Source organism: Nymphalis io, chromosome 2 (assembly GCF_905147045.1).
Source record: "Nymphalis io chromosome 2, ilAglIoxx1.1, whole genome shotgun sequence".
Classification (NCBI taxonomy): Eukaryota; Metazoa; Arthropoda; class Insecta; order Lepidoptera; family Nymphalidae; genus Nymphalis; species Nymphalis io.
Genome location: NC_065889.1, coordinates 10,267,244 through 10,294,424, shown reverse-complemented (window position 1 = coordinate 10,294,424; position 27,181 = coordinate 10,267,244). Strand labels below are relative to the sequence as shown.

General features: G+C 31.3%; 1 protein-coding gene across 1 annotated transcript in view; it reads left to right on the top strand.

Moving 5' to 3' along the window:
* LOC126773885 (division abnormally delayed protein) overlaps nt 1–26,516 on the top strand; it is a 99,163-nt gene extending 72,647 nt beyond the window's left edge. The window contains exons 3-9 of the mRNA XM_050495116.1: nt 2,587–2,933; nt 3,074–3,285; nt 6,982–7,150; nt 22,542–22,789; nt 22,967–23,093; nt 23,375–23,543; nt 23,631–26,516. Of these exons, the coding sequence (XP_050351073.1) occupies nt 2,587–2,933; nt 3,074–3,285; nt 6,982–7,150; nt 22,542–22,789; nt 22,967–23,093; nt 23,375–23,543; nt 23,631–23,758 (1,400 nt within the window). The 3' untranslated portion in view covers nt 23,759–26,516. The remainder of the gene's footprint in view (nt 1–2,586; nt 2,934–3,073; nt 3,286–6,981; nt 7,151–22,541; nt 22,790–22,966; nt 23,094–23,374; nt 23,544–23,630) is intronic.
* Nucleotides 26,517–27,181: the final 665 nt, after the last annotated feature.

Below are 27,181 nucleotides of genomic sequence, written 5' to 3'. Positions count from 1 at the left end.
ATCGTTAAATATATTAAAACATTATATACATTATGTATACATATACTATTCAGAAGCTACCCAAACAAATAAAAAAATTGGTATAATTATACCAAATAATCTTTGACATATTTTTGAATAATCCACAATTATTGTTCTTTTTTATTTTGTTCTGTTTAGAAACAGTACACAAGTTTAATATTGAGAAAATCTTTTGATAATTTTAACGTGATCATAAAAGTGGTCCCATACGTCGTAAAAGCTCTCTGTAGTATAATCTAACCCAGCCTCAATATTCTGATATGAGAAGACATAAATGATTGTGATGTAAGCGGAGACGATTTTATGTAAAATTATTTATTTATTAAAGACAAGACTCATAGATAGCATTGAAGAAGAAGAAGTAGCTTCTTGGTTGTTCTTGGTGGTTTATTTTATTAATTACGCGTTCAGAAATAATAGCTGGGCAAATATAATGCACATGTGGCGGAATATCATATGACAGTATTTCAGTGCAGTGTGTCTATGAAGGTACCACTGATGATAAATAAAATTGTAAACACTAATTGAGCTCATAAACATTCATCCTAGTCGACGGATTTTAAACCTGCGACCTTCGGTTAAAATTGTTGTTCTGTCTACCGGGCAATCTCGGCTCTTGTTACATGACGCCTGTTTTGTGAATTAGGGTGTAGACACAGACAAGCATTATTTTAAAAAAAAAGATTGATTTCCGCAGTACTATTAGAGTTTAATGTTAATTAAAAAAAAGTTCTAAATATCTGAATTTATTGGCAGTACATTGTACATTTTAATAATATGTTTATGTGTTGTTTACACCATTTATTTTATATGAAAAATGTTCGACTTCATGTTTCAATTCAAAGAGTCGATTAAAATGTCAAATATGTAGTAATGTTGACATATTTGCAGTAACTCTAAAGTTAACATTCACAGGCTGGTTTGGTTTGGAGTTTATTCTATCACGCTGCTCCAATGCGGGTTGGTGGATACACATTAAGCAGAATTTCAGTGTAATTAGACACATGCAGGTTCCTCACGATTTTTTTCCTTCACCGTCAAGAACGAGATGAATTAGAAACATAAATTAGTTAAATGAAAATTCGGTGGTGCGGGCCCGAGTTTGAACCCGGTTAAGATTCACGCGTTCTAACCACTGGGCCATCTCGGTTTCATTTGTAACGTTATTTAATACAAGAACATGAAATTCACGCTTGTCAAGTCAACAGTCATGTTAAAGCGGGTGGCACTGTGACGAAGCCCAATTACTTATATAATTATATTGTATACTAAAATCTTCTCCGAAACGTGCTGTATCTACTATATATATGGTATAGGTTTTATGTTTAGTCGTTTTATAGCTTGTTCAGTTAAGCATATAAATAAATGTCCTCAAATATTAATATAGATAGATTATATTTTCCTGTAATTACTTTCAGAGTCCAAACATTATCTCATTCAATATATTATCTAAAAAATTCGTTTGAAGTACCAAACCCTTACGTAGATACGAAATTCGTTCGGCGAAGGGCGTCTGGAGGTCTCGCATGAAAAGACGAATGACACTTGTTATTTATCGAACCGCCCGCCGTAAAACAAAATGTTGAAGTTTTATTCTTGTAACAGCGAAAATACGTGGACATTCTGTGTTCTATAAAAAGTAAGCAAAAGAAACACGGTTACAATATAAATAGATACAGTATTTCAAATAATTTTATTCAGGTTCTGCCTTATAAGAGCGTGACAAAGTTATTTTATACAAAAATACGAACTAAAATGAAGGCGTTTTATCATTTGATATTTAATAATAATTATATCATTATTATTAAAAAAAATATTAATCGTAAATAATTATGATCGTAATCGTAATGAATTATTTTATCAAAGACGTGGCGTGGCGTTCATTGACATGAATCATAACTTTTTATAAGTCTGATGTTACGCCTTCAGAAGTTTACTCTGAAGCGGCCGTAAATGCACCCTCTTAAACGACTCAGGAGAGACAGGCTTCAAAGCGTTTTAACCCTCTAAATGTTTTCAAATACCTCTACGCTCACGCAATCTTAATTTGTTTTGCATTATATCAAAAGATAAAATGACGCTATTTAATTAAATAGAACAAGTCGATGTAGTTGATTAGGTAGGTTTCTATTCGTCGGTGGGCTGAATAAGGTTCCTTTAAGTGTTTAAAATGAATTTATATCTCGACGCAGGAATGTGGAGAGGCGTTGATCCCTCAGTCCCGCTTCTACATTCCAAAAAGATAACACATTATCAAGCTAGGACACCTGGTGTCGTATAATCAAATACCAAAGAGATATTCCCTAACGACTATTTACATAAGGTTTATTTAACACCACATTTCTGTAGAAACAGGCTCAGTTTGAATTCTCTTTAAGTTTGTTAGAACCAAGTTCGAAGCATTAAATTGTTAACATTTTAATACATTGTTTAAATAGCCTTTATTGTTTTAAAGATTATACTCATTTTTTGTCGTTTTGGGCGCATTTTCTTAAATATCCAAATATAATAAAACATATGTGATTTGATTTTTCGTTTTATAAAAGTGTGCATTTTTGTCCTCAGAACATTTGACGGCGCTGTCTTACCAGTCTCAGAACAAAACAGCCGTTTTATTTTCCCAATTATATCGGAATCATGCTTCGCGAACTCATACACCTCTCGGTGCTCTGTATGATGACATCAGAATTCTGCTAAAACCAGGCATTGAAGATGACATAGACGGAGAAGATTTAAGCACCATACCCCCAAAAGACATGGCAACAGGCACGAAGAAGTTCTTTCGTGACGTATTTCCTGTAGCTTACCAAAACGTGCTTCGATTAGATACAAAGCAATTTACTTCAGAATATGAAGCCTGTTTAAAAGACGCCTATGACGCTGTCCAGCCTTTCGGGGAAGTTCCTCAACAAGTAAGATTTATTAATTATTAAAATGATTGAAGACTTCAACATTTAACATTATCTAGAATAATTATAGTTCGTTTTTATATTTAAAATAAAAATATATTTTTGTAGCAGTATTTAATAAAAACATCCTTTCATTCGAACAGCTAGGAGCATCATTGTCACGGTCACTGGAAGCGGCACGTGCACTGCTTCAAGTGCTCGCAGTGGGGGCCGGCGCGCTCGCTGCTAGCGAACAAGTGCTCTCAAATTCTAACGACGAGTGTACCTCCAAACTGCTACGAATGGGTGGCTGTTCTCGTTGCAAGGGACACGATGTCAGCCCGTGCAGGAACTATTGTCTAAACGTTGCTAGAGGGTAAGTTCATACTTGATACTACAATTAACAATAGATTATAAAAATACAGATTAGAAATCCTAGTGGAGTTTTATGTAAAGTGAATAATTCTAGATCAAAGCAGTATGGTATTGTAATTCTTAAGGGTAGCGCGCTCTTAGCCAGCGAATAAGTGTGCTTTTGACTGTAGTCCTTTTTTAATATACGTTTTAATGTAACAATATATATTAAACTTTATTGAAAAGGGTTAGCCTACTATATATTCAGGCTTACAATTTCACTAGAGAATATTATGCGTGGTTGGATGGATCTTCAATTTACAAATGAAATCAAACTACGTGACGTAAGATATAATATAATATAACTTGGTTTATAAGCATTTTTTTGAATATAAGCCCATCTACCGAATATTTTACAGTGTCATAACGTTAATTAATTCAGATTTTAGAGTTTTAATGATAAGAGAACTTATCCTTTTTTTAATTAAAAACTTAACGTTAAAATGTTTTTAACATTGCCAATTAATCTTTAATATATTTATTAATAAACAAAATATTTTAGTTTCTTTAGTTATCGCAAAAGGTGAAAAAATAAACTACCGTTATACATAGATAAAAAAAAATCTACGTTTAAAAAATATGTTGGCAATGTTACGTAGATTATAATTATGTCGTAATTGGTTGAATTAAATTCAAAGATTTCGCCCACACAAAATACAAGTATAATATATTATTGTATTACTGGACGTTAACTTCCAAAACAAGTAAACTAAGTTTTGACGTAAAATATGTGTTGTTTCTTAGTTAACAGAATGGTAAACTAGAAACTCGAAAAGGCTTTTAGATGCTTATGAAGTTTCTAATTTGTTGATTTTATTTAATACCAAATAGTTATGTCTTGTAATTAACTTAAAAATATTTCGTTGATACCATTTAATGAATTTATGATTTTAACATAAAAAAATTGATGTACGATGTATCTATGTATATATCTATTTATCAATCTATCCATTTTATTTTAATCGACACTGTTTGTCCGATCACCATGAAATTCAGGATAAATAGGAATTACGTATATTTCATGGAGCAGGATTTTTACTATTCACTTTACCGTAAGAAACCGCTAGATGGCGCTGCAGGAAATCAACTTCTATTCTGTTCAACTGATTCCTATTACTATGGGCAAGTATTCTTGTACACAGGTAGGAAAACGTCTGCCAGGTTTACTTATCAAAGCATAATAATTTTATATATTAAAATCAGAAATCATAGATTAATGGTGACATAAAGTTCTAATAGCTTATTGAGGACATGATCAAATCCCATTAAGCTTACTTAACATATATATGTATTTTCTTAAATTGCACTATGTTAGTAGATTTTTATAAACAAGAATATACTCGTGTAGTATTTATTTTCCAATGAGATAGAAATGCGCTTCGATACTTCCAATATTGCTCTTAGCGCATATATATATATATATATATATATATATTAATGTAAGTACATGTATGCGCTGAACTATTCGCGAGATCTCAAAGAAATTTTGAACGAAGTAATTTGAATGTAAGTTCAAGAAAATCGTGTATATTTCGAAATTATAAAATAAATAGTATGAACGTAACTTTATTTTTATTTATCTACTAGTTTACTACCTAGAAGGGATTTTAGCAAATACTTGCCGTATTAGGTAAAAAATTGTATGTCCTTTTTTGTGGTTCCTTTTTTTTTTTTTTCCTTTTTTTTTTTTATAGAATAGGAAGGTGGACGAGCATATGGGCCACCTGATGGTAAGTGGTCACCAAACGCCCTTAGACATTGGCATTGTAAGAAATGTCAACCATCGCTTATAGCCAATGCGCCACCAACCTTGGGAACTAAGATTTTATGTCCCTTGTGCCTGTAATTACACTGGCTCACTCACCCTTCAAACCGGAACACAACAATATCAAGTATTGCTGTTTTGCGGTAGAATATCTGATGAGTGGGTGGTACCTACCCAGACGGGCTTGCACAAAGCCCTACCACCAGTAAAAGTCCTGCTTGCTTCATACCAAATTTCATCTAAATTGATTCAGTTATATAGCCGTTAAAGCGTAACAGATAGACAGAGTTAATTTGACGGGCCGTTGGCGTGGTTGGTAGATACTTGCCTTTCACGCCGAAGGTTGTGGGTTCGATTCCCACCCAGGACAGACATTTGTGTGCATGAACATGTCTGTTTGTCCTGAGTCTGGGTGTAATTATCTATATATGTATGTTTTTACAAAAAGAAAAGTAGTATATGTAGTATATCAGTTATCTGGTTTCCATAGTACAAGCTCTGCTTAATTTGGGATCAGATGGCCGTGCGTGAATAATGTCCCAGAATAATAATAATATTATTATTATTATTATTTCGGTCTTATAATATTAGTAATATATATTTATACGATAAATTTTAGAAAGATTCAAGTTATCTCTTCTATATATAATCTATATATAATCTATTCTAAGATTAATTTAAAAATATATATATGTACGTTTCATAACATTCATGATCGCAGATTTAAACGGCTTTTTAGCCGGACCGGGCAGATTTTCAATTAAATGAAGCAATAAAAGGTTATCTTCATTTACATAGGTTTTTATTATTTACATAGGTGTTATTGAATGTTGGTCAAATAAAATTAAACCCCGGGAACCTACATCTTGTCCGGATAGCGAGTTTCATTAAGAATTTATCTACCAATCTTATTTATAATTAAACTCTGAAACTTTTGTTAGCTGAGGACAAGTCCGTTTTAAGAATATTAATATTGTATAATTCAATTTTGGAACAGTTTATTTTAATAAATTTCCATTATTTCGCAAGAAAGTAGCGACATCTACAATATTCTTTATATTTATGTTTTATAAAATAATTTTAAAATACAGATGAATACGATTCTCAAATTCCGTTTATTTAAATTTATATTAATTAAAGGAATAATTTAATATATATACTTTATTAACATTTTTATCATAAAAACAATAAAATCGTTACTACTTATTATGTTTAATATGCTCTAAAGGAAAATATGCACATTGTATTAAAATATGTTGTCTGGAAGCGATTGCTTTCTTAGCGATAAAAAGGCTATATTAATTATACTATTCAACTATATTCATACTGTAACGTATTTTATTTTTATATCTGTGTTTATAACATAGCATATGTTTTATTACATAGTAGTCTGGCTTACAAATATATACATGCAATAAAACTGTTTCTTAATTGTAAAATGCAAATTTATTTGAGAACACAGACTTTTTTCTGTCTACGAGTATTTTCTCACACAATATAGTTTCTTGTATAATATTTAGATTGTTTTGTATTCAGTTGACTTTTTTAATTCTATTATTACTATTTGACTAAGAGCCATAATGGCTCAGTGGTTATAAGACGAGACTCTCAACCTATGATTACAAGTTCAAACCCGTCAAGTATCACTAAACTTACATGTGCTTAATTTGTGTATAATTTATCTCGTATTCGGCGCTAAAGGAAAGCATCATGAGTATACCTGCATGTGGTTTGTGAAAATTCAACTCGCATTAGTTCAGTGCGGTGGAGTAAGCAATAAACCTCTAAAAGGAGAAGAGCCTTTAGCCCAGCTGTGGGACATTTACAGGCTGTTACGTCACTTTGCTATTTTTCTACGTGTGGTTCTTACTAAGGGTGTATTTTTGTTTATAGATGTATAGGCTCATTGGTGGTTGAACTGGACGCTCCGTGGGCTGGGTACGTCGAAGGCGTAGAACGGTTAGCTAGAGCTGATGCTGACACTGCATTAAGAGGCCTTGAATCAAAGGTTTCAGAGGCGATCATGCACGCGCTTGAGAACCACGTGATATTGGAGAAGAAGGTCAGTAGATTAATTCAGAAATTTCAGTTAAATTTTGGTATAAAATAGTTCGAACGTGTTTTTTTATCTTATGATCCTAGGAAAGTAACTCAATCAATAGCAATATTAATAAAACGTTACAATGTCGCGAAAAGTTTGTTGTTAACAATCGAAATACCGACATTGAATATCTGTTTTAAAAAACCAATGTTATGTAGAAATTCAAGACAATTACTTGTTAAACGATTGTTCTGGAAACTGTGGCTAATTGTCGTCAAAACTTTTCCCAGAATGTCTCGTTGAGACGCGAAACACGTTTGGAGTGTAGTCAGAGTCAGCTTGGGATCTTGAAACAACTTCCAAGTTTTAATTTATGCACCACTCTGCACATACATTTTCGAATGCTCGACATGTTGCCAAGTGTTACATAACTCACATCTTTATATCAATTCTGTTCGTAATTAAAACATTTGTTGCCATTTATATAATTGTACTAACGCCTTGTTCTCTAGAGTTTTTTGAAAGTTTTGTTTCATCAATATTTTATAAAATAAAAGTACAGTACAGTACAGTAACAGTAACAGCCTTTAAATGTCCCACTGCTGGGCTAAGGCCTCCTCTCCCTTTTTTTTGAGGAGAAGTATATTACGTAATCGATCTTTGTTATACATTATTTTCGTTATTAAAGTTAATTAAAAGCAAATGAAAACAGATAATACCTAATAATTAAACGTCGTTCCTTGAATTTATGACCCGTATGCAACGTAGCGAACTCCAATATCAACTTATCGAATTAAGTTCTCAACTAAATTAATTTGCGGTTGTTAATTACGTTGCAACTATGAGAACAAACTTTCGGAAATCGTTATAGAAATGTTTCAATGTATCTTTCGTTCGTGTTGAACTAGATAATTTTCTACATAATATCATTCTCGATATAATTTCCCCTGATTTACCGCTCCACCGGACTCTTACAGTAGTGTCATATTTTGCACGCTATTTTAACGTGAAATTGTTACAATAACTGCTGAGATATGAGTTGTAGAGCTTGTTACGCGAACGCGTAGTAGTCATTCTCCAAAATTGTAGCTTCATCGGCCTCTGTAATGTCTGCAGTAAAGTTATCAAACGTTTCACACCGTTGCCGTCGCGAAGCTTGGCAGGACGCCATGTAGAGAGAGAATACCGTTGAACGGAACGTTTCAATTATTTTAATGTTATCACTTGGAATCCATTCACAATGCGTAATCGTAATTATAAGACTTTAAACCTTTCGGATACATACTATTACATTGATTATGAAATAATTTTATCATACTACTAAAACATTTTACGACTTAACCAAACATAAATCGAACATTTTCGTCACATTCCTTCGGTCTTTGTCCCGATTGTAATCAATTGTTTTGTTATACAATAAAGCGCATTGGAACAGAAATACCATTTCAAAAGCCAGAACAGTTCATCGTGCGCTCGTAAAGCTTAGAATCTTTCTTTAGATTAAGTTTACGCGATGTTATGAGACCATAAAGATGGTGGAATGAGCCGTCGTAGGCGAGGCAGGTCAGACGTGGGCGCGGGTCGACCGAGCCCATATACTGCAATACTTAAAGATTCTACAAGAAGGTTATAATCCCCGTAGTAACAACATTATTCGTTGTCCTATTGTTGAGACCAGATCGAACTACTATCGATCGATTGACATTTAAAAATAGAAGTCAATGCTTTATCGTTAACATTAAACCTTCAAATTCTTAGTTCCAACAAAAGTTTTTGTTTTAAAAATTTCTTATCTAATGTAATATTAACACGTTTATCTCAAAAACTTAATAGCATATAATATAATAATCGCAGGTTTTAATCCTGACCCCTTGGCCTATTGTTGTATAGAAAAAAAAAAACAAAGAATGCAAACAAAAATTTGGCGACCGAATTTGACCCGATTTTAATAGTTTCGTAATTGTATTTAATTTAAGTAGTTAGTTATTTAAATACAAATAAAATTTTAGCTTTAATTTTGCTTTTTATAAGACCGCCATTTTTGTTGTTTACTTTAAACAACATATTTGCTCGGACCGGCATTTACAACTATACAAGTAACTAAGTTTATCAGTATCATAACTACTTATCTCAGAACAGAATATGTAGCGTCGTGCAAAGTCGCATAAAATAATGTTATGATATAAATATAACTAAAACAATAAATTACTTCAAAAGGAAATAATAGTTATCCTTTCGTCTCCACAAAGGCAATGGACCGCCAGCGACATGTTGTCTCAAACTCAAACGACCTCTGATAATGTTTCTTAGTCATTGTTCCTTTAGTCGTTCATTCATATCGTTATAACACAGCCAGTCTGTCGCCTTACATAGAACTCAACAAATACTTTATACAAGCATATCATTGATAAAATACATTACCTATTCACAACAGTCTTTCATTAATATTTATTATATCGGAAAATCAACAAAAAATATATAAAAAAAGATTAAATACATCGATGATTCATTAAAAAAAAACATATTATAAATTTAAAGTTTTGTATGATTGGATGTTTGTTATACGGATAATAATTAATTCACAAACGCACCATTGCAACATATATCAGGCATTACATAGTGTTATATAGAAATAACTGTTTATGCATTTGTGTTATCAAACAATTTAACAAACTGCGTTGAAACTTTGTACCAGAGTACAGTTTCTACAGTACGGTTATTAATGATGCAAGAATGTTTCTGGCATATAATAATATGTCAGAAACATTCTACAAAACGTGGCACGGCAGTCTGATCCGATAACAGCAAAAATTTTCAAAGAAGCATTGCAAGTAAAACCAATCATTGGCTTTAGTACATTAAAATTTTAACGACCTCACTTATAAACGTTGCTAAGCGACAGTTTATTTAAACACTATTTCGCTCTTTCTCTCATTATTGATTTGACATTCAAAAGAAGAAGACACAGCGTTGTTTAATTAAACTCACATACTAAACAACGATAAGTAAAGCTGTAAATGTATTATAATTAAAGTTATAAAATACATTAATTATTTTCTTATTGGTCTAGAACCAAATACCACTTGATGGTTCATCATAGCGTTACCATAAAATTTTTTGTTCAGTATTATAATAATTTTATTTTGTTATTATAAAAATTTTAATTTAATTTTGCTACTAACGTTACTGTTTAGTTCTTACGCCATTTATATTTATAATATTTTACCATACAGTATAATAGATAGGACTTGTATTTATTTGATATGAATTGAATCCAAACATTCTTGTTCTCTCCTTAACATAATTTCAAGGATCTAGTAATCGCTATGATAAGTATTAAACATACCGATGTAATTCCCGACATCCGCTAACTTTCACCTTTGATCCGAGCTATCTATCAAAACCGGTCGATTTCAAACTCAGTAGTGGGCCGAATTTATCATAGCCATAAAGAAACTATTGAAGGTCAATAAATGAGTGTGATCCGACGGTACATCAATAAATTGCGTGTCGGTTTCGTAAAGAGTGGCGCCTACGCATGTCATGACCCAAGCTACGAGCTTTTTTGCTATAAAAATTTCAAATAACTCACGATTATCTGATATTATAGGTTTAAAAATAACTTTTACAAAATAATTTTGAAAAAAGTCATGATTTAGGTAAATAAATTGATACTTGAACTTGATAGCTAAATCTTAGGTTAAAACGACCGTACCAAACGTTTTAATAATTCATTAAATCTTACTTACAACCTTTGTCAAATATAATACCATCCAAACATTTGAATTATAAATATTGTAAAAAATTAATTTGCAACTTAAATTTTATTAAATAAGAATCTTAAAAAAGGCAAAAAAATGGACAGATTAGGTATATGAATAACATATTTTATGTAAAATGTCTTAAGTTAAATACTTAAACGGTTGTTTCGATAAAATAATCGCTTATTTCTCGATTGCGGTATTCAGTCGTGAAAGCGAGCGCGTGGGCGGGCCGTGGCGCTACTACCTCACCTGACGCCACCTTGCCGGACCGAAGAGATTGCCTTTTAACTAGTGTAGTCGCATCGCCCGTGTCAACGACTTTTTAATATATTTTTACATAATTTAGCATATTTTCTCGCTATAATCATCTGATATGTTTATTTTTTAATGTGATTTAAAGATTTATCATATATTATTGCCTTATGACCTCTGTTCGATTTTTATTAACAAAACATATGTATTATTAGTGACATTTTTTTATAATATTCCCTGTGTTACGGCTTACGGGAAAATAGACCACCTGATGGTAAGTGGTCACTTCCGCCCATTGGCACCGTTAAAAATAATAACCATTATTTACATCGCCAATCTGCCACTAATCTTGAGAACAAAAATGTTATGCACAAGGGATGTGCCTGAAATTTCACTGGCTCACTCATCCTTCCAACCGAAGCACAATAATACTGAGCATTGCTAATTAATTGTAGAATATGTGACTTGTGGATGGTACCTACCCAGATGGGCTTGCATCTACCACCAAATTAAACATATTAGGTAACAATAATATTTTTGTTTGATGGTTATTTATTGGTGACTATACCAAATTGCTAATAAAACGGGATAAATATTAACCACAAGTAAATACTATTCGTACATGTATATAGATTAGATTTGTGTTATGTTGAATCTTTATATAGTTGCGTTGTCATACTTATTAATACGATTAAATATCTACGTAATAAAAAGTAAGGACAGACAGACAGATATTCATCGCAATGAGAAATATGAATTTCAATTAACAAATTTCAATACATTAAATATTATGGACATTTGAATATTCATATTAATTATCTGTTTTACGAATTATAAAGTTAAATAAATAATATACAAAAAACTTAAAAAAATCATGACATTGAAAAATTGTTATTAGAATCAACTGTATTTGCACAAGTTATAAAAAATAGTAAGTAAGTAATTTTATAACAAGAAGCGATAATCGGTGGTTAAGGTTTCAAATTCAAATCGATGTTACGCTAGAATTCATTTCATTTCATATGAGTGAGACTTGACAAGGATGATTCATAGCGACATATATTAAATACAGATAAAATGGTGGACACGTAATTATATTCTATTAATAATAAATTAGCAAGTTATTATAGTCTATGATGACATAAGCTTTATTATGATTCTTCCTTTAAAGAAACATACCATTGGATAATTGCTTTGTATGATTGTATTATTGCTATATAATAGTAGAATTCAGTATGTCATTCAATAAATTGTGGAATGAAAATAGCGCCGTCTAGTGAAAATAATCGGCATCCCATACAATCGCAGTTAACGTCAACGCCATCGTATACGTAAAAAAACTCGCAGTATGTACATTGTAGTGTTATAAATATTAAGAATATAGTTTGTTCTGATTTTTAAGATGTTTTCTTTATTTTATTAATTCACATTCGATTGAATTATTGTCAAATATTTGTTGCTCAATTAAAAAAAATTAAAAAACAAACTAACAAACCGAAATCAACTCTTATTCATGAGGCTCAACGAAATAAAAAGCGTGTCACGTACAGTACATTAATCTTCATATAGAATATTTAAACTTAATTGTTAAATATGTTAAGACAAATAATTTATATCATTTCGATATATTTTAAATTCGAACTATTACTAACGTAAAATAGAACAAAAATAACATTTTAAAAGTTCTTTGTTGATGCCTACGTATGTATTTTGATTTGTATTCCACACGAGCAGTGCAGCATACAAAAGCTCGTAAATTCATATAAAGAAACACTATAAAATATATATCAAAACTTTAAAATAAATAAAATATAAAATGAAAACAGCTGAATCCACAGGGAGTGGAACCTGAACCAACGCTATTACCATGAAAATTGAAAGTCAACATTTCACCGAGCGACTTCGAACCTTTTATAATAAAAGCTTTTCCGAGCTCGTAAAACTGCTTTGTGGTATAAACCTCTTTTATACAACTCTGGTTTAAATCACGTAGTATTGATTATTATTATAAATTTAAGAGCCATTTAATTACATGGAAATGAAACACCGTTTCATCCTAATAGACGGTATTTTAGTTACAGTTCTGATGTCGATGTTCGTTATTGTATTGATTGATTTCTATCAAACATATAAAAGTTGTAAGTATTTTGAAAATTATTCAATGAATACTTCAAACAAAATCCTACCCGAACTATAAATGTGAAAACAAATAATAGTTATTAGATAATATAATTCTGGCTGTCAAAAGGCGATGGTAGATTTATGATTATAAATACATTTAGTATTTGCAGAGATAGACAGAAAAAAATTCATCTTCAGTGTTATGATCACTTTATATTTGATTCTGAAAATAGAATTTTACACCATATAAGTTTTTGGACCTTTGTGAAATCAAAAAATAATCCAATGAATTTCCTGATACAATGTTTCTCGGGAGTAAATCGGCATCTAATTAGGAAGAAATCGGTTCTTTATTTAATAAATATTTCAAATCTGCATTTCATACACAAAATCAGGACGAGACTAATCTGTTATTGAGCTGCTCTAAGTCAACTTATGATTCAATTTCTATTTCTTCCATTGAAATTAATCCCCAAATCACAAATATATCTTAAAAAATTGGATGTTAGGAAAAGTGCGGGCTCTGTTTTCTTGCTTTTCCGATTTCTCTACTTTTTTCCGCCAAATAAATGATATATATATATATATATATATATATATATGAATTTTTCGAGCAACTTGGTTACCGCAGTCTTTTCTAACGAAGTCAACCAATTACGGATATTATCAACTAACGTATACACAGATCACCTGCTTATTTCCTTACTCTCATAGCCCAATGGAGAAAATCTTAATCTTATAAATAAATATGACCAAAATATTTTTTTTTGTCCATAGTATTTAGCTTAAAAGAAAACACACAAGTGATTTAACTTTACGTAAAATTGCATGTGTTTTCTAATTTAAATTATTTGTAACATACTTGTATCGTTCGTGGATCTCTGTGTGACTAAAAAATGGTGCCCCGGAATTAGTGTCCTTGGTGATTGAATGACATAACGATTGTGACGTGAGTCAACGGATGTCTGTGTTTTGTCTGCACGGGCGCTAATACGACATTGTCTTTGTTATTTGAATTAGGGCATTGTTACTCTCGACCTTTAGAAATATTATCAAATCATTTTTTTAAACATGTTGATATTTTTAATATATTAAATAACGTTATATGACATTTTCAAATAAACTATGTCAGATAAATAGACTGATTAGTCTTTTAATTAAAATTGAAAAAAATAAAACCGTATATATGTTGCTGAAAAATATATTTACAAATAATAAACATGACTTTGGTTTTGTTGTCACTTGTTTTTAATTTTCAAGACAAACTGCAGCTGTTTAAATTGAATTTGTGAGATGCGACTATAAGCTAGTTTTAAATATAAATTCAAAATTCAGTCATAAATATCGATTAACGTTCCGATTTGTATCGAGATATTATTATTTGATTTTAATTTACACATAACCAGCCGATAGACTAATTGATAATGCCACCAATAATATTGTGATTCACGAATCTGGCTTAAACTAATATATTTGCTGTTTCACAGCGGATGCGCGTTTATTGGCGGTATTAGCCGTAATAAATTGAATGTGCTAGAAAACGTATAAGCCGATCATCCGACATCACAGCTCGTTATTCATTATTACTTTTTTATTTGAATTCTGTTCATACCAATAAGTTAATAAATATATATTGCGGTAGTATTTTATGCTTTCAATTTACACACAAAGGCTTAAATGTACTGACATTCGACCTAAAAATAAAAAAATCTATCATATTTGCGACACTTAAAATCAAAATCGATTTTATTTAAATATGAATGTCATACCGAATATGTTTGTTGACAAGATTGCAGCGGGCTTAGATAAAAGCATTTGTTTCGAGACGAAGCGATTCCCATCGTCTTTTTTTGTACATTTTTGATCGAATGACACGTAACATACAAGTCATTTCGATATATTGGTGTTTTCTATAAGCGAATTCGCCAATCGTAGAGTAACTTGGCTTATTTAAGTCGATTTATAGTTAATATATTTTTAACTTTGCGTTTTTAACTGTTTTTTAAATGCTTCACATTTTAAAAACGCAACGACTTTTAAGCTCTGGCCTTTAGTATTATAAAATATAAATATCTCTCATTAATGCTAGCCTTCATCGCAGTCTAGGAATTATCGTTTCCAATAGATTGTCGAATAGTTCCGCTAGACGATTTTATTAACTTAAAACGTAGTAAAATTTTATCATTACTACCCAGAATATGCTAATTGTTTGAAATGAAAGAAAATAACCTTTACGCACGGGCTACGGGGTTGTAATCTGGATACAACTTTTGAAAGTAGCCTTGATCCCTGGAGTGAATACTGCTTCTGCGGGATCCGTATTAACTTAAACCACTGCACTCTAAGCGGATGCGGAATGAAAATGCTATCGGCGTAACTCAATCCGAGTTCGCCTCATTCCCAACCTCCCCTTAGCGCAGTCTAAATTCCAAAGAACTTGAGACGTGGAAACGTCTTAGCTGAGCAGTCACCCGTCTGTATCGTCTTCTTCCAGTCTTTGACAGTCTCACCTACCTACATCCTCAAGGGACTGTCCACTCAGAGAAGTACCAGGTACAACACAACACTGTAGAGTACCTACCGACCATGTCCAGGGTGCACCACGACGAGATGGTTGACCTGCACTCCAACCTAACCAAACCTAACCATATCTATAAATAACTAAAGGTTGATGTACATATTTCAACGTAGCTGATTTCAACATTATCTTTCAACGAAATAATTTTAATCATAAAACTAATATAAACTATATTAAAATAAGTATAAAAAGGTTTCTAAACAGAATACTTGCAACAATGTAGGTAATCATTAAAAAGTATAAAATTAAAGAACATGACATCTATAAAAAAAGAAATAACCGAGATTCGATTAATAAGTTCGATTTAATTTTTTGTCACATGGAGCGATCGATCTGACGCAACGCCGGACGCTAGTTTTTATATTTTAATTATACATCAAACGCCCACACACCAATATTTATTTGAAATCGTTCCTGCAATCTACTGACGATATTTTATAGATGTTCAATTATTTCGTAATTCTGTCTAAAATATAACAAAATATAATACTTAAAATAAATATAGAAAAATAACTTAAAGTCTTTATCTATTTCTAGTTATCAACGCTAGACGAAAGATAAATAAAAATAAACCCCTTTTTGTATTCGTAAGTTGTGTCTAGGGTTCAATAAAGTCACCCTAATAAAAAAATATCAGATTATATTTTATCTTATGTAAGATAACTAAACATTTTCTATGTAGAAAGTTTTAGCAATAACTGAATATGACATTGTTATCACTTAAGCAATAAAATTATGAATAAAATTAGACCATTAATATATGACATCTCATTACCTTTTAAAAGCCCTGCCTTCGGCTACTGAGTAATATCTATTAAAAAATTTAAATATCGATAAGCTACTTAAAAATCATCCCATCACATTAACGATCGATCGGGTCACGTAACTTTCCAACTCTTATTAATGTTACCAACTATACATCCCGGCTTTGCACGGGTAGCAAGGTTTTATACTTTTTTGGCGACATAGGTACAAGACTATTGGTTTACTGTATATTGGATTACGCGGCGGGCGCCAGTAAAGCTCCTCGGTATATTTTTCCGACGTATTCAACAATGATCGTCATATTTCAGTGAATTTACACAAAACCATAATGTATTATATACCTAAACCTTCCTCATAAATCATTCCGTCTATTAATGAAAATAAACAGACAGACAGAAGCGGCGGGAAGGCATTATTTTATAATGTGTAGTTATATATAAAAATGGGTTCGACACCTTGATCACCATGAAACTTTGCAAATATATTAATTTTTTACTGTAGATCGTTTATTTATACTATCCGCTGTGTAGTATGAGTATAATTAACAGCAAGACGGCGCTGTATATCATGAACTTCTGTATCGTTCAACCGATCGTCATGACAATTGGTATACACATTGGTACACACATATGTATACACACGGACAGCACAACGTATGCTGTTTTGCAAGTCTTTATATTACTAATTTTTTAAGTGGAGTGTATACATTACCGCCTTACGACTGCGTCCTTGATTTAGTGGCTAGTTTATAAGGTCTCACAACCCGAGGTCCTAAGTTCAAACGGTCGGGTTATAATAAAGTTATTAGATTTTTCGGTCGATAAATTCTCAATAGCATCTGGAAGTCCATAGTGGTTTCAACACGAACACTCCTGTGTTTGGAAAAACTCGTGCAGTATGACCCTGCGTATGTCGCTCTTTCCGGTTGTGCTGGATTTGCCTTCTCATGTGATTATGAGAGTGAGGGAATAGAGAGTGTAGGAATTGAGAATGGCTGCAGTAGCCGAAATTGGTCAGGAGGACGACATTACCATCAACAACATTCTTATTTGCATATCAATATTTATTTTTAAATAATAGTTTTTCAAATTGTATTGATTCGGCACGTTCCATTCAAGAATTGTTTTAATAATGGACGCATGAGTCAGTACAGAGATGAACAAAGACGATTGGTGTTACAATTATTATAATTAAACATTGGAACAATGAGGTTAGTCACGATTACTTTGAAAGAATATCTCATTGAATCGGTATTACTACGAATAGGGATCTTAGGCATAAAAATAATTAAATATTACGCAACATAATGCAACGAACGGGACTCGAATACATAATATTGAATGAATTGTTGGCCTATTGCTTAAAACGAATATTAGATGGAATATTCTAGATTATGATATTTTTTCTTCGTCACAATCAAAATATTGACTAAGATTATAAATACAAAAAATGTGAAACTGATTTATCCTTTTTAATGTAACAAAGGATTTATCGATCGCTGTGTTTTTTTGTATAGAGACATTTTATGGACCTGACATACTTTTATTTGGTGCTAACTTGAGTACCAACTACTCGTTTATTCTAACGCCAAATATAAAAGGTTTTCAGCAGTGTAATTACAGGCACAAAGGCACAGGTACTGTGTTAGTTCCCATGGTTGTCCCCTGGTGTTAATGTCTATGGAGTATTGTGATGTTTAACCATCTCGTGCCTATTTGTTTAATCGCTTATATACATTAAATTAAAAAAAAAGACTAAAAAAGCCCGGGAACGAAGGTGCGAGTAAAAAACTAGTGGTTACATAACATTGTTTAGTAAGTAAGGATTGAGTGTATACAATACAATATATAAATTCGATAGTAACTCTATCTGTCTGTTACGCTTTCACAGCTAAACCATCAAACCAATTTTATTAAAATTTCGTATGAAGCAAGATACAACCCAAGGAAGGACATTGGCTATTTTTAAACTTAACTCCTGTCCTCCTCCTAACAAGCGGGCAAAGCTGTGGGCGAAAACTAGTAATTATATAAAATTAAATCCGACGAAATTATACGATAAGATCTACAAACAAAATAGCTTGTTACTTGACACTTTTAAATAAGAAATTACTTACAAGTAATTTTATTTAAATAGGAGTTTAAATTGATAGATCATATACTTTACGCACAGAAATTGCCATTTAACCTTTACTATACGCCAAGGGCAATACAATAACACTCTACGTCTGATTATTGTACAAATGTAATATCCTTACGTGTTAACAAGTAGGTAGTCTTGTTGAGCAATCAACTAATCTTTCCGTCATCGCTATATTACAGAATAATAATTCAAAGATAATATTTTCGTGTTCGAAATGGGCAAGAGAAAAGTAAATATATAAAATAGAATAAATACAAGCAGACTGGTAACATCCGGTAAACTTTTGATCAGATAAATCTGTGACGTGATTACGTAAGAGACTTGCGGATTGTGACATATTCTGTTCATCTCATTGCCACATTAACAGACGCCACCTTCAAATCAGCGTTGCAGTATAATACACATTTACTGCAACATAAAGCTGAGGTTATAACACTGAGTTTAGAAAACTGGTATGACGTGACACATGACGACCTAAATTATTTTTAGAGGATATACCAAATACTCTTCTTTATTTGTTTTTTTTTGTATTTTATTGTTTTTTTTTTAACTTAATATTATTAATAATTATTTTTTTAATAATCGTCGAACCACTTTCGGCCACGGCGGCCAATCTCAAGAGATATTAGCCAACTATGAAAGACATTGATTGATATTGCACAAGTGTGTGCGCAAACACAGGTGCACTCTCTATTTCCTAACTATGATAATCCGATGACACAACCGGAAAGAGTTCAGGTACAGGACGAAAGACTTGACGTGTTTTCTGAGGCACGGGAGGTGCCTCAGAAAACACGTACTCACTGTACACACTTCCGACTTCCAGACTCCGGTTGCTACTATTAAACCCCAATAACTTTTTATTTGCAATGGTATTTGAAACCAGGGCCGAGTTTGCAGCCTTACATCTAGTCACTAGACCAACGAGGCAGGAGATAAGGAATAATTATGTACAGTAATGGGTACAAATTGTATGACAATTTGCTTTAAAATATAAAATAATACAAGTCGGTCAGCTATAGATCTATAGAGACATAAAAAGCTCAGTGAAAGAACATGCGAATCTCATCCTAATATTGCGTGTTAAAATCGGGGCATGCAAAACTGTTCCTATGTGCCTAATTCGTGCTTATAATTCGTCTAGCGCTGGCGACGAAAAACATCGCAGCGAAATTGCAAACATCATCTGACATTCAGACTCATAGTAACATTCCGCAATGGAGTGTGTTGGAATAAACTCCAAAACTTTAACCAGTTAAATCAGTTCCTGCTTCAATAACAATTAACATGTTTTTATTCATAATAATGCTATCTATTATATTTACTCTTTATAAATAAGTATTCTAAAAAGCAAGTTTTCTACAACTCACACGTGTTATAATGTATAAGCTATAGTTATTATAATTAAATAAATTACAATATTTAGAGTATTTTTTTTGTAAAAAAGGAGACTTACAAAAACAAGTAAATTAAAATACTAAAATAGTTATTCCGGCACTCAAACGACGGATGTGAAAAATTAAATAAATATTACTGGAAACATTACAAATTAAAATAAAAGATTTCTTGTTTTTCAATGGAATTTAAAAAAGACTTAATTATGCGTTAAAAAAACTGTTATTACAAATGTATTATCGTCTAAAATAAAAGCTCCGATGAATATTAAAATTCGATCAAGACTTTTCGACCTTCATTTGTTACAAATAATACTAGTATTTTTTTGCAGATAAATGTGTTCCGCTCTGTAACTTAATTAAAATAAATTAAGCAATTTCGAAATGCGGACTACTTTATAATACGAAATTATAGATAAGTTTTAACGATCAATATATCTACCAACTAGCTTAAAAAGATAAAGTTTATCGACTATACATAAAATATTTGAATAAAAGTATGTTTTCAAATATTTTAAGAGTAATAAAGTCTGAACTTAGATTACTTTGTGACCAGTTTTACATTAGTAACATAAATGTTGACGGAATTTAATTACTTAAATATATTTCCGTACATCTATATATATAAAAAAAGAATATTTGTTTATATTTAAAACGTATTTTACTATTCATATTGTATTTATGTGTGTTTGCGATGTCGGTCACAACATTATACAACTTAGAACGTGACATCGGAATACGATCGTCATCCTCTACTCGGAGTCCGCAGAATCGTGCCATTCTTAACCGCATACGGGTTCATTACGCATAATTTTGTGCAGTTTTAAGATTGCAATAAACAAATTATAGTAGCTATGTTACTATTTGCGGTGCGGAGGTGCGTTGTGGTTTATTTGCGTGTGTCGCGCGTCGGTAAGGGCGTTCACACGATGTCTATTTCCGCACGAGTGCCGTCGGAGATATTCGCATTGAGAGTTGACAAATGATATGAATATCGATACGAGTAATTCGTCTTTATGCTCATTTGAATGAGATCATGTAAATTATTGCGTTAGTTTAAAAATTTTATGCTCATGACGAATGACAATATTTGTATATGAACAGTAGAACTATTGCTAGACAAATCTCGAAACTAAACGCGGAACACGATCGTCAAATGTTAGAAAGCGGTATGCGACATTTTTCTATTATAATTATAACATTTAATATGTATCCTATATGCATCAAAATAGCATATAATTTAAGTCTGCTTGCGTGAGAAACGAAATGAGTTCTTTCAGAATAGCACATCTGCGCTGCGACACTGTGTGTGTACGTAAATATTCTTGTATATTGATCGTGATAAGAGTAAGTATACAAAGGAAAAAACTAGTTTTGAAGAAAATATAACTATTTTGTTCAACTAAAAATGCTACATAAGATACAAACTTTATAGGATATTATGCTCCAAGGTTTTTAAAAAAACTGCAAGAAGTAGTAGAATCATATCTTAAGTAAACACATTCGAATACAAGGAGCGATTAGAAATTCTACCATAAAATAAAATTTCAAATTTCATCGCACAAATTTAAGCGACGTTTGAAACTACTGCTATTTTATTACAATCGCACAAACAAAATTTAAGTAAATTTTCGTCATAATGTTCATCTTAATTATTTCGAAAATATAAAACATAATTCACAACCCAGTCGGTGTCATTTCGATCCCTTTAATTAGAAATGCAAGCCTTTACCTCCTTGCAAAAGTAATTAGATATATTTATGATGCTCTTAATTAGATATAAATAGCTTTTTACAACACTGGCACGTATTTTTTAACTCAAATAACGAATGTACATTGTAACTAAAATTAACACAAAAACTCCGAGATTATTTCTTGTGTGTACATTTAATTATAGGCGTACTACAACATTGTTTTTGTGCCAATTTACTGCAAACTATTTTATTATTTCAGCCGTAAAAACTTAACAATAAACATTATATTACTTCTTACGATATAAAACTGTTTAGAAAATAATTGCTACAGTTTAAAATAAACAACTTTCAATTATGTAATTATGTAAAATAATTGCGTGTGATAAATAATAACTATTAAATTATATATATATATGATCCTTATTTAAGTAACTACAATCTCTTTTTCTTTGAAGCTAACTATCTATAAGTATAATAGAAACAGGATGAGAGAAAGAGTAAACAAGATGAGACGGCAATATATCCAATATATTTAGTGAATTTTAGTACCGAAGTAATATATGTAACTATGTCATAGTTACATATATTACTGCACAAGAAGTGCCATGTTTCGATTTATCTAAAACACCAAATATTAATTTAATGCATAATATAAATCAAAAACATGAAATAAATACAACAGGTTTTTATTTTATTTATTAGGTACGACAAGAATGTGGTCCGCCTTCCACACTGGACATTCCTAATCTGACCTCACCTCGGCCCACTCCTGGCGCATCGAGACGAGATGCTCTCCGTGCTCCTCCACCAGATACAGAGCTGCTCCAATTCGCTGCAACCCTCGCAGCTAGCAAGAAGCTATTCGCTGGTCTCTCTGACCGACTATGTGATGAACCAGATTTCTCGAATGAAGGAAATGAACAGTGCTGGAACGGAGAAACGATTGGAGAGTAAGTATTTGGATATAAATACTCTTTGACAATAAAACTATACATCTTCATTAAAATTACCCATTAAATAATAAAAATTTGTAAAGCTAAAAGACTTAGTAAAATGATCGAATATAAAAATCATATAATCGTTTATTGTAAATGAAAATTTCATTATGCAATTCAAATTTCATGTAGATACACAAAGGCTCTCGTGGCTTCTGCGTCGTTAAGTGACCAAAAATATAATCCAGAGATAACGGCGACCTCTGTTCAAGACTCGAGAGTAGCGGCTCTAGGCGACAGGTTGCGACAAGCTAGACAGGTGAGTGACTTATCCAGATTTAGATTTTACCATTAAATTTACCCTTTTTTCTATACACAGCGAGCAATAAGCGTATACAAAAAAGTGAGATCTACCTATAATAAAACGTATTAGTGATTACATAATACTGCTAATTTAAAAATAGAGAAACATCAGAGGATTATGTTTATGACATAAGTTCATTTAGTTACATAGCTAAATCTTTAAGCTTTATATTTAAGCTATATTTAAGCATGTTTATGTTTAAGATTTATATTTACACTTGAATTATTTTCTAACAGTTGCTAGTATCCCACTCTTGGGGCGGATCCGCTCCTGCAGCGGAGGCTTTCATGCAAGGAGACGAGGCAGGCGATGAAGGGTCAGGATCGGGTAGAAGTTACACTGACGATGATGCAGCGTATGACGCTGAGGGTTCTGGTGAAGAAGGTTCTGGTGCTGAAGGCATAGGTAAGATAATGAAGGCTTATTATTTAAAACACTTCTTTAAAACTCTATTTTATACAATCACATTAATACCTAAACATTTTTTAACAGGAAGTAGAACGTATGAGGAGACTACATATTCTTCACCGCCGAGAACGGCTTCGGCTACAGCTTTTAGACCATTCCTACCTTTCATTGTCAGCCTTGCGGTGATCAGCATCAGTAGCCGTTACACCTAAACTAGTCCAAAACAAGAAAAACGGCCACAGAGTCAAGTGAATGAACTACCTAAGAGTACCCATATCATTTATGTGCAGTGATGTGTGATATGTGCGGACTGCGAGTAGACTCGAACTACAAATTAGTGTAGATATTACATGATTCGTAGTACGGTATACTTATACAGAGAGTTTTATTGTCCTTTGCAATTAGGGACCTGTTATTGAGACATACGCGATATGTTCGTAGTTTGAGTTGCTGGAATTCATATTGTTTCTGTAATGCTTAAGGAATAAGCATTATTAATTTAGACTATCAGAGTAGTCTGGTTTTTGTAGAAAATTAAGAATTTAACTAATTTATTAGTTGATAATATGTCCCTAATCAGAGATATTGCGAAAATGAAAGGTAATTGAGCCTTGACAGCGTCGTACTACAATTTTAACGTACTCTTCCTGATTGCCACATATATCATATATATGTAATTAGTGTTACAAATCATTATCTGAGACGAATCTCTGGTGTGCTACTGTATAGTAGCTATTTTAATGAGCTGTTCATTTGATTTTCCAACAAAAGAATAGCGTATTATATATTTACTTGAAAAGACAATTAATTATTACGAATAATTGGTATTATTTAAAGAAAAATAAATAAATTATTGTTTAGATAATTGTAAGTGTCCTGCGTAGCTAGTCTGAAACTAGTGGTTAATGCAAGCTTCCAAATTAACTACAAATTATAGTATAGGTATTACGTTGAAGAGTTTATTGAAATAATACGCATTTAAAATATATCATTTTAAAATGTATTGTACAGAGCATATCAAAATGTTTACTCGTTTTGTAAATATATTCCGGTGTATTTTAAATTATATTATAATCATATAACGGGATTTTCTTCTACGTAATAATAACTTTTAATTTCATCGATGAGAGAAATTTGATGAGATTCTTCACATTTCATTTCACAGATAAGAGAAGTCATAATAATAGATGTAAGAAAATATGACTATACATATCTACTAGGAACAAAATGTTTTGATGTCCTTGAAAAATCGATGAACCTTAAAATAGAAAAAAATAAATATTACGTCCTTAACAATGAATATGCTTTGATATTTCGCGAATTATTTTTTCTTGCACTATATTATAATGTGTGACATTAAACACTATAATATAATTAAAGAATCTCTAACCATTGTTAAAACTAGCTGATTGGCAATAAATATATTAGAAAATTATAACGATTAGACAAGAGTGATAAAAAAGATATAGAAAATCAATTGTACAGACATGTAAATACATAAACCCTACTGGTTTAGACGCTTAGCTAGTAACATGTTTTGTTGCCATATTAAAGTTACGTATATTATTATTTATAATTATTATTAAGTCATAAATTAATGTAATATTATGTGATAAAGATTTATTAGAATTAAATTGATGCGAAATATACTTCATTATTTATATAATTTCGGAAGTAATATGTGCAAACTGAATTATAAAAACGTGAATCGGAAACTGGAAATAACGTAGATGTAGATTTTTGGTAAATTAAAATGGCCTACTTCGAAAAAAAAATTGATTTTTCATATTTTAAATTACGAACAATAGAACGTTGCATATTAAATTAGTTTGTTAGATGTAACTTTTTAAATTGCAAGCTTCAAGTAATTCATATTATTAGCATGTTAAGTCCGACTTTATATACTATTGTAACTGCTTTGTTATATATATATAATAATTACATAAAAGTCATTGCGTGTGTAAACTTGTATCATAATTAAAATAGAAAAGAATAGGCTTACATTTATATTTTTCATTCACTACAATAGTCATAGAAAAAAAACCGATATATTCGTAAAATTCATTTTTAATAAGTGTACTACATGTACAGTTACTAAAAAAATTATGAAATCATATCACGTGATGACTTTTTGTTATAGTTCTATATCAATTTGTATCCACTTCGCAAGAATGGTTTTTTATTTAATAAAAAAAAAAGTCGACTTATTGCAATAAAAAATACGTAAAAAATATAAAATTCCTAATAATATTGATTGGGCTTTAAGATCGTCATTTAATGGTGATCTGAGAGATATATTTCGAATGCGTTGTAAATTTTAAAATTGTTGAAGATGCGTGAGGACCATGCAAGGAATCGTTTACATTTCGATGTTACCCTTACCAATAAACCGCTTGATGAATTGTACATTAATTATAGTCAAATAAAATAACACCTTATCTCCTCTATTTAGAACATATATTGCTTTATCGTTTAAATATATATTTATTCAAATAGTTTTACCCGTGGTAAGTCAACACGAAATGGATCCCTGATTTTTGTAAATATTATATTGGTCAGATAGTGTATTTATATTACGAAAATAAACTCTGTACTATACATACATTATTGGTTTTATTTCAAACATTATTTTTTTTTATTTTTCCAAATAGAAAAGTGAACGCAGTTTATTACAATATGCAGATTCATTAATTACGAATATAACACATTTTTTTAAATAATTTAATTGTCAAAGAAAAACCCAGTAATCAAATTTTCTTACTCTTTTTAACATTCATTTGGGAAAATATTTTGCATTACCTTTTGTTTCGGATCATATGCTTTATAAAAAGATGACAAAGGTGCGCGACCTCCTTTCAGGATATATTATTCATACGATTTGAATGAACTCTCTTTTCTTTTAATGTAAAAATATTATGTTAATGTTTTACTCTACAAAATTATGTTGAACTAAATAAACTTTTCAAACATTGAATGTCTTTCATTTTTTTTAACATTCAACGTTATTCATTTTGAAGAAATAAACTTTAAGAAATATTATTTTATTGCGGTTGTTTCTAGAATTTTAGCATTAGTATTACAATATGGTTATTTAACTTAAAATTATCGCCTTGGTCCATAGATACTGTCGTTTATTTAAAATATAACCTGCACCATCATTGTACCTGCACAATAGGATCTAAGACTTTGTAAGTCTGGTCTCTGTGAGCGTGGATCCAGGCTCACACTCTTCTTACCGGAACTAAGCAATACAAATAGTTGCAATTTGGCGCTAGAATGAATATGTGGTACTTACGTAGACGATTAAATAAATTAAACATATTTGATCATCATAGAATACATTTGATCATATAATTTAAGAGAGATATTTGAATTAAAATCCTAGTGTATTAATCGGTAGAATCCTACTGTAGATCGGTTATATTTAAGGGTTTAGTTTGAATTTTTTTTATATATTTCAAGTAAGATACACGGCCTCACATAAACGTTGCTTGTGGCTGTTTAGTTAAACACTGATTTCGCTCTTAACACTCGATTTGACATTCAGAAGAAGAAGACACAGCGTTGTTCAACTTATCAGACCGTATATACTTATTGTAACATATTATATTCATGTAAATTATAGATCTACAAAT